The sequence below is a fragment of the Nicotiana sylvestris genome, chromosome 4 (assembly GCF_000393655.2).
Source record: "Nicotiana sylvestris chromosome 4, ASM39365v2, whole genome shotgun sequence".
Taxonomy (NCBI): domain Eukaryota; kingdom Viridiplantae; phylum Streptophyta; class Magnoliopsida; order Solanales; family Solanaceae; genus Nicotiana; species Nicotiana sylvestris.
In genome coordinates this window covers 74,204,902-74,214,590 of record NC_091060.1, presented here as the reverse complement: position 1 = coordinate 74,214,590, position 9,689 = coordinate 74,204,902, and the positions used below count along the sequence as shown (strand labels likewise).

The window sequence follows — 9,689 nt, the reverse complement described above, 5'->3', positions numbered from 1 at the left end:
CAGACTTTTACACCACTAGAGATCAGGCCCGGTTGAACCGGCCCGTTAGGCCCGCGGTCCTGGGCTGGTCCCGGGCCAGGCCCAGGCCACAATACAGCCTTAGTTTCAATTAAGCATTTCTTCAAATATGTCAAAACTCAGTATGATATAACAGTAAAAGTCATAAGTATATGCATATATAGTTTACAAGAAAGTGCCTTAGATAAAAAAAAATAGCCCAAAACAGAAAAAGCCCGTTAGGCCCGTTTAGGCCCGCGGGCCCGACCCATTTAGCCCGAGACCATGTGGGCTTAGGACCGTCATGGGCCGGTTTCACACATTTGGACCGTTTGGCCCGGGACCGCCTCAACCCGGCCCGCCTCAAGCCCAAGCCCGTTTGGCCCGGGCCCAGACCACAATACAACATTAATTGAAACACAAGCATCAGATTTTTGTTTTAGCAGAATATCCAAGTCATTCTTGAAAAATCATCTACAATAGTCAGAAAGTACTTATTTCCATCCATAGTAGGCACTCTATAAGGCCCCCACAAGTCTACATGTATAAGATCAAAACACTTGCTACTTTATTTACTACTTGTAGGAAATGGTAACCTAGTCTATTTGGCACAAGGACATACAGTGCACTTATTTATTCTATTTCTGATAGTATCAGTATCTATATGTATTATTTTTTTAAGAGTCTGGGTGAACATATGACCACATCTTCTATGCCACAGCACTATATCTGATTGTTCACTCTTATTTGTGTCATTTTCCTTTGCAGTCATAGCTATCATTCTGTTCCTTTCAGCTGTATTAGTATACAGAAGATATAATCCACCATTCTCTTTACCAATCCCTTTCACCTTCCCAGTGAAGAGTTCCTGAAATACACAAAAATCAAGGAAAAATGTTGCTGAGCATTGCGACTCTTTGGTTAGCTTAGAAACCGATAGCAAGTTATACTTGAATTGAGGGACATAAAACACATTAGTTATAACACTGTTTTCTAATATAGAACTTGCTCCTGTATGAGTGACAGTTGTAATATCTCCATTAGGAAGTAAAACTTTCTTTAGATTGTTTGATTCATTTACTGTCCTTTCATCTAGTAATTTTTTGTCAGCTACCATATGATTGATAGCCCCTATGTCTATAATCCATTGACTAAGGCAATCAGACACTAGTAAGGATGTATCCATACCTCCCACATTAGCTGCAGTGGTTGAGCTTGATACACTAGTGTTATTCAACATTTGCAGAATCTGTTCATACTGAGACTTTGTAAGAACATAGTTTTCAATACCTGACTTCTTCATATTTGGATTAGGTCCTTGAGCTTGAGCATTAGTCCCTGGTTTTGTCTGATCTTGCACATTTGTATTTTGCCCATAATTGAACACAGACATTGAGTTTGATTGTTGATCATTAGACTGATTGGATTCTATCAGTAAATTCACATTATATGTTGCATTTGTCCCAGCATTCATTCTCCTCTTGTTCTTGAAATCTGCAGGATATCCCACAATCTTATAGCAGTTTTCTTTACTATGTCCTTTCATTTTACAGTAGTCACAGTAAATATTATAATTCCTTCTAAATCTCTGATTCTGATTCTGATTTGCACTAGATTTTGAGTACATAGAAACCTCATAGTTTCCTACTTGGCTTGTAGGGTAAGATCCCAAGATTCCTGAAGTTGCAGCAATAGATTTTTGACCTTCATCACTCACAATCAGTGCATAGGCTTGATTTACTATAGGAACAAGACTTCTCATCAGAATTTGACTCCTAGCTTGTGAGTATGAATCATTCAGCCTCATTAAAAATTGATATGGCTTTAATTTCTGCAAGTAAGCTACAAACTCCCTTGATTTTGGACAATCACAACCAGGTGCTGGTACTAATGCTTCAAACTCTTCCCCATAGATCTTTCAATTTCGAAAAGTATACTGGTACAGATGATGTTCCTTGCGATAGAGCAGCAATTTCCTTGTGAAGATTGAAGGTTCTTGAACCATCTATCTTGTTGAACCTTTCAGCCAAATCTTCCCAGGCCATTTGTGCACTAGATGCATACATAATTCCTCCAAGAAGCCCTTTTCCAACTGAATTCATAATCCAAAAAAGAACAATTGCATTTACTCTTTTCCAGTGATTCCACATCATTTATGGGAATCTTTCTTTTCTGCATGTGCCATCAACCATTGCTAGTTTATTCCTGCCCATCAAAGCCACTCTCATAGACCTGAACCAAATTGAGTAATTCTCCATTCCAGTCAACTGAAAGAGATGATTTGAATCCCACTAACATCTGCAGGAGACAAGAATAAGTGATGATTGTAGTCAATTCCATTGACTTGATTTCCTTGATTACCGACTGCATGGTCATTTGGAGGTTGAACTCCTGGTGGTTGAGCTACTATTTCGCCATTGACAACTATTTTTTTGTTATTTTCCTATCAAGATTCTGACAAGAAAGAAATGTAAAATTTTTGGAAAAAATTAAAAACCTTCTTGAACTGTAATTTGGATCGTTGTATGAACTACGACTATAAATCGTGTAAGCTCTGATACCATGAAAATTTCTTCATACAATTATAATGAAGAACATAAAGGAATTAGCTAAGAAGATTAGAAAGAAGGAGAAGAAGAAAGCAGAGGTAAGGCAGAGAGAAAGAGATATTAGGCGGAGAGATAGAGAGAGAAATAGTAGAGTATTAGTTTTTCATTATCTCAAAAAAGGTATTGTACATATTGTGATACATGTATATATACTAGTGAGTCAATTATGTAGTTAAGTAACTTACTAACTAACTAACAACTTCCTAATAGCTATTAGTTGGTTATTTAACAGCTTTTAGCTAAAAGACTAATCTGTCCTCAGTTAAATTATTTAACAATTATCTCCTTTTTACTCAAATGACCAGATTAGTTCAATATTGAAATTATTTATTTTACAAGTAAAACACTATGGTGTGCAGGAAAATTGAAAAATACATAGGTAGATAATCACTTCTACCCTTTTGTTCTGTTAACATAATCAGGTGCATGTCCTTGCCCATTAATTGAAAAATATAAAACAGTTAATCGTTTCTTACTTTTCTTCCTTGCACTATACTGATTGAATTAAGCAAAGGAAAAACCTGATTGCTGCAAAATAAGAAAATTCATATGTTTAGTTGCATGGCATGATATTTGACGTAAATTGTGGCAATAGCAGGACTACGTCATAGTATTTCTATTTTTTTAGGTTTGAACTGAACGACGTCCTAAAATTTGTGTCAAGCAGTTTGATTGGAGTTAGCATCGAATTTAACATTTTGAAATCTAAACTCTATGCTTCTTTGTTTGAGGGGAAGAGAACCATATTTTGATTGTTCCGTCAACTGTTTCTATTAAATGCTACTGTTTGGGAGATAACTCAGTTGGTGGGACCATCCAGCATAACTACGATTTACTCCTCGTGTATAGGCTTGATGTTGTGGGAGTTGACTAATTAATGGATTAATTGGTTGATCAGATTAACGTCTTACAATAAAAAATAACCAATCATCTAAGGTTGCATTTTTTACGAATGTTGTCCTCACTACCTATTTACAACAAGATATTTCTTCATGACTTGAATGTATGAATATTCCGTTCCTTTATATGATCATAAAATAATTCCATTTGCACCTTTGTGTCTACCGTAATTTTCAAACAATATTTTCTAATAAAATTATATTTAATATTTTTCGCATAACGCGCGAGTACAGATATTAGTATTATTAAAAGAAGAGGAAAAACCCTATCCTTAAGCCTAGTGGCAGCTTAGAAAAAAGCCACATGGCATAAGTAGTTAATAATTAGTTATTTTGTTAATAATTAGTTATTAGTTAATATTTTTTGAATTTAAATATCTATAAAATAATAAAATAAAATATTTTATAATAAAAAACGAAAATTAAAAAAAACTATCCATTCAAGTTGGAGTTTTTAAATTATTTTAAAATAAAAAACTAAAATTGCAAAAAATACAAAACTGCCTATTTAACATTTCTTAGTTTTTTTTAATATTTTTTTGTTTTTCTTTTTAAAAATAAGAAGTTTATTTACAGAAAATATTATTGAGAATAATAGAATAAACTATTAAATACAAAGAATATCTTCTATTATATCATAAAAAGAAAGTAGCATACAAAAATTTAAAAAAAGTAATATGCTAAAAAAAGTTTCTATTAACAATGCAATAATACTAAATATTGGATAATATAATAAAGAAAAATACAGAACAAAAAAGTTATTCGATGCCTATGTAAGTCTTATTAATTTAATAAATGGAGATTTTATTCATTAAATTTTAGATAATACTATTGAGAACAATAGGATATCTATTAAAAAAATATTTCAAGTGTAATAAAATATATATATATATATATATATATATATATATATCTTTTATTATATTACAAAAGAAAGAAAACAGACAAAAATATTAAACAAATATGCTAATAAGTATTTTTATTAGCAATGTAAAAATACTAAACATTGGATAATAAATAAAGAAAAAAAAAATTAAACTTGGGCAAGTTTCAAGTGTGTCTAAAGCAGGGACAAAAGATGAATACCAATCCTATAGAGGTACAACCGGTGTAAAAACTTGGAAAAAAAATACTTCTCAAATGCATAGGCCCAACTCAAAATAATACTTTTCTGAAAAGCTATTTTGACAAAAGTGCTGCTCCACATCATCAGTTTTTAGGAGTCCTAAAATACCATCAAACAGATTATCAAAGTTAGCACAAGTCATATGGAAGCCCACCAATTCTGAACTTGCCAATGACTCCATCTGTAAGCAAACAACAAATTGAAAACTCTATCTGCTAATATCAGTGAAAGTTCATATCTCAATTTAATTCTAAAAATTCCATTAATAAAACAATCATCACAGGCTTGCATTCAAAATGAAACTTATTTTTACCTAAGATAATAACAGGACCATGGAACCCATAAGCATACATTTCTTCTAGTCTTCCATATTTTCTGTTTGGATTCTGTCGAGTGCTCAAGATACCATACCTGCAGATCAACCTTTAACAGATGGAAACGCCATTATTTCATCAGGTGCGAAGTCTAAGTTGGGATTTTTCTCCCCTGCGACATCCAGGAAACGGTTCTTAGGACTATAGTTCGACAAAGTTCCCGTACAGATAGTTGTATGGGTTGCTAACAGAGACAGTCCACTCAATGATATAGATGGTATGCAAAATTTTACAAGACAAGGACTTCTTACTCTTCAAAAAGGTTCCCGCCGTGTCATTTGGTCCTCCAATGCCACCAGACGCGTGCAAAATCGAATAGCACAGCTTCTTGATTCAGGCAATCTTGTTGTTCGAGATGCAACTGCGAATTATCTGTGGCAGAGTTTTTGAATATCCTGGTGACATTGCTTTACCTGGAATGAAGGTTGGTATTGATCTGAAGACTGGTTTTCATCGTTCCCTTTGGTCATGGAAGAGCAGAAATGACCCTTCCAGGGATGAGTTTACTTGTACATTCGATCCTCCCTACAGATATTTATCATGAATGGTTCCATTGAACGCTACAGGGCTGGACCACGGAATGGTTGAGCCTTTCCTAATGCACCATCTCGCGATAAATATTTATCTGATCCTGAGGAAATAACTATACATATTTATCTGATCCTGAGGAAATATACTTCATGTATGAGCTAACAGACAGCTCTATCATTGCAAGGGTAGGGATGCAACGAAATGAGGATCTACAGCTTTCAGAATGGAATAATCAATTGAGATGATGTTGCTGGTGCACCAGCTGATAACTGTGACATTAATGGCCGGTGTCACATGTATGGTTTGTGCAACAGTGGCAACTCTCAAATCTGCAGATGTCTGGATAAATTTGAACCCAAAGATCCAACAGATTGGGCAAGAGAAAATTGGTCAAGAGGCTGTGTTAGAAAGACACCATTGAATTGCCAAAAGGAAGTTAAATTTTTGATTAATTTCTTACTGCTGAACAGAAAGTTCAAAACTTAAATAGGAAGAGAAACAGAGGGTTCTTCCATCTAACCATCATCATAATCTTTATGGGTGAATCAGATCATAGAGCAGCAGAATGGATAGTAAAAGAAGATGGTAACAAATGGGATACTACAATAACCGACCTAGTAGAACTTAATACTCAAATGCAATCCTCTCCACAGAATCCAGATGTTTGAAACTGATTGATGTACATCTAAGAGACTTATGAAATGCAACATATCTAGTGCAAAGAGTAGTCCATGTGGATCTTTGTGTGTTCAGCAGTGCCCATAACATAGGCCAAGTATGGAATATATTGTACTGATGTTGGATAATGATGGTTGCATTGCCCACATCTAAAGAGCCTAGTGTTTTGAAGATGGATTATCATATTGTCAAAGGCTTGACAAAAGTTATGTTATCATGACTCTTCATTGCTCAAAATGTATACCTTTAGGGGTCGTTTGGTAACTGGGATAAGGTCAATAATTCCGGGATAAAGTTTGGGATTAACTTTATCCCATGTTTGGTTGGGGTATTAGCTAATACTGGGATTACTTTTATACTAAAATGGTGGAATTAGCTATTATATATAGAAGATGGGATATTCCACCATTGAACTAAAGTACCCCTTAGTTGTTATCGTGACATGTACCAGAAGGCACTTGCTGGTACATGTAGTTTCTGCAAGACAAAAAATACTATTCCACCGTTTCAATTTATGTGAACCTATTTCCTTTTTAATCCGTGCCAAAAAGAATGACCATTGTCCACATTTGGAAACAATTTACCTTTATGCAATGATTTATAACCACACAAAATATATGTGCATCATTTTATACCACAAGTTCGAAAGTTTTCTTAAACTCCGTGCCCAGTCAAATAGTTTCATATAAATTGAAATAGAGAGAGTATTCTTTCAAACTAATTATGAGAAGAACACTTCATTCTCCCCCCTTTTTTTGAGAATAGATAAACAACTTCATTCTCCCCCCTTTTTTTGAGAATAGATAAACAACTTCATTCTCCCCCCTTTTTTTGAGAATAGATAAACGCACCCTTTTCGCCTTAATATTATGTCTTTTAGAGAAGGTTCATGATTAGGATTCTTTCAAGTTAAAAGCATGTCAAGTCATAGACAACTGTGAGAAGAAAGTAACAAAGCACTCATAGTGTCATAGTGTATATCAGAAACATTCGCCGCAATTGCACAAGAACTTCTGATTAAGGTATTCATGTGTGACTAATTTACTACTTCTAAGAAATATTTTTGTTAGAATATAAGAATGAAGAATGAACATCAAAGTGTTATTAACCAAGTATCATGGAGTATGTTTCATGTATACATATCTTACAAGAAAACCAAGTAATATCATCTTTCAAGTAAGCCCTTAACATAAACCATGCCTTTTTCACTCAGCTGTAGCTCCTTCCGCATTTTCTCTACTTCTTGGTCATCACCTTGAACAACGATTTCTGACAAGCTTCCATCATCTCCTACCGTCATTTTCACCTTGATCTGCTCCTTTCTGGATGCTCGAGTCCAATAATATACACCCCTGCTCCCAATTTGAGAGAAACAGTTTGCAATCAACAACAATGCACAATCAGAGTTGACAGATGAATTTTTTTATTAGCAGTACTTACGCTAACGGACTTAAGGCAATGATCCAGAACCAATTATTGCCTACATCAGGAACTGTTATAGTAAGAACAAGGGCAACACTTCCCAAGCTTATGCAGGTGCAGAAAGTTAACAATGCTGCTTGTCCTCGGCTTGGAACCATCATACCCTCAAACCTTCAGGATGCAAAAGTTACATTAATGAGAGAGAGAGAGAAGGCTGAAACAATCACTATTGAGGCAGAAGTGCTCTCTCACAGGTCAAGGCATCACAAATATACTAATATGACAAATTAATTGTAGTGTCACTCACCTACATTAAGATTCTCAAATAATAGTGGTGATGTTGTACAAATTTTCTGAATATCATCTCTAATATGTTATCTCAAGCATCGGAAAAGAAAACCTTACAATGTGCATCTCAGATGAAAAGATACGAAAAGAGCTTAAATCACATACTATTAATCCAAAGCATGACCACTTTTAGCAGAAAATAACATTCAATCATAAACATGAGTAAAGACAAGCTTATGCAGCCAATAGCAGAATTTGCAGCCATTTCAGGCCAGTGCTATTCGCATCAATTACACAAAATTGGGATGGCAAAAGCTAAAGAATAAAAAAAAAAAAAAAAACTCCATTTTTATAACAGTGCAGTTGTCCAATCGACTAAGTTTACTGTTATTTTCACTTTTCTTATTCAGAATTCAACTCCTTTGCCCAGACAAAAGTTAGAGAAAAAGGATACTCTGACAATTGGACTATCACCCTTAGAGGATAAGGCACAAAGATAACATAAGTTTAAAAAAAGAAAAAAATACTAGTGGTTGGGAGTGGTTTACTCACGTAATAGTCTCTCCTCTATCCAACACAGTAAAGTTATTTCGAGTGAAGAATGAAAGAATTTCGCCAGCAACCTGGTTAGCTGCCTTCTTCCCCTCCTCTATACCTTCCTTAACAAATGTCTTCTGCACTATCTGCATCCAAAAATTCACCATAAAAATACATGATAAGAAAAAAAACCCAAAAGAAAATGTACACATGGAATTAAACAAATGAAAGACCTTGGATTTGACAGATCGTTTAATAAGGGACCAAAGACCAGGAACAGAAATGACAAAGAGACCGAGTGAAGTGTAGTAGCTAGCTACTGAATAACCAGAATCTGCTGCTGCTATTGAAAAGAGAGATGATGGGTTTTCTTGAAATTGGTCAAGGACAAGTAGAGGAGCTGAAGTAGTAGCAGCAGTGAAGAGAACATCGGTAAATGCGTGAACGGTGAAGCGGTTTCTGGGTTTTGTTCGGAGACATAGATGACGATGGTGGTGCTGAAATTCTCGGGTACTGAGGAAACTGGAAGGAAGGGAGAGAGGAGAGAGCAGAAGCTTTGCTGCCATTGGAACTATTTTTGGTGGCAGCGATGGAAACACACAAATGTGCGGAGACGAAACAGTTTATAGTTCGTTACCGAAGCTATCACTTCCACCTTCCAACTACTTATAATTGCATTTTTATCCCTCTTTTCTTTTTAGTTTGGCCAAATACCAAGATAGCCCCTTAAAGTTGACACAATTTGTAAATTAGACCATTCCAACTTAGCGAATGATCGCATAAAAACTTATTTTTGGTAGAAGTTTAAATTATAAACAATTCATGCTGACATGACCAAGTTAGTGTTTTCCACTCAAATTTGAAAGAGTGAAAATCTTAAAATTATGGTATTTTTCAAAAAATAAAAAATTAACGTTATTGGATCTCACTCACACCCTCCTCTTCTTCTTTAATTTTCTACCACCTAAAGAAATCATTAATTGTCACGACCTAAAAGTCCATTAGAGTCGTGACGGCACCTAACACCGCTTGCTAGGCAAGGCATCAATTAACGAGCTAAACAAACTTAATAACAATATTGAATAGTCTCATCAGCAGAATAATCATAAATAACTCAAGTCAATAGCAATAATACAATTAAAACCATCTCATAATCTTTCTTCTTCTTTTCCCTTCTCTCTCTCCCCAATCTCTTTCTTTGATATATGAAACTTAATAGTTCAATAGT

The 9,689-nt window shown here is 34.9% G+C and overlaps 1 protein-coding gene and 1 pseudogene across 1 annotated transcript; one reads left to right on the top strand and one right to left on the bottom strand.

The window, feature by feature from the left end:
• The first annotated feature begins 4,516 nt into the window (after nucleotides 1-4,516).
• On the top strand, nucleotides 4,517-6,965 carry LOC138889018 (G-type lectin S-receptor-like serine/threonine-protein kinase At4g27290; annotated as a pseudogene).
• A 329-nt stretch (nucleotides 6,966-7,294) lies between these two features.
• On the bottom strand, nucleotides 7,295-9,114 carry LOC104224012 (protein COFACTOR ASSEMBLY OF COMPLEX C SUBUNIT B CCB1, chloroplastic). Its single transcript, XM_009775561.2, has 4 exons — nucleotides 8,695-9,114; nucleotides 8,477-8,607; nucleotides 7,655-7,807; nucleotides 7,295-7,566 (listed from the first exon to the last, which is right to left on the bottom strand). The coding sequence occupies exons 1-4, from the start codon at nucleotides 9,025-9,027 to the stop codon at nucleotides 7,380-7,382; spliced, it is 804 nt and encodes a 267-aa protein (XP_009773863.1). The 5' UTR covers nucleotides 9,028-9,114; the 3' UTR covers nucleotides 7,295-7,379.
• Between the last annotated feature and the right edge of the window lie 575 nt (nucleotides 9,115-9,689).

Bases quoted from the DNA above. Each gene is read 5' to 3' on its own strand.
- LOC104224012 (XM_009775561.2), bottom strand. From the start codon at position 9,027: ATGGCAGCAAAGCTTCTGCTCTCTCCTCTCTCCCTTCCTTCCAGTTTC. The intron at 8,608-8,694 runs GTCTTTCATTTG...TTTTGGATGCAG, and splicing joins AACGATCTGTCAAATCCAAG to ATAGTGCAGAAGACATTTGT. The intron at 7,808-8,476 runs GTGAGTAAACCA...TGCATCCTGAAG, and splicing joins GATAGAGGAGAGACTATTAC to GTTTGAGGGTATGATGGTTC.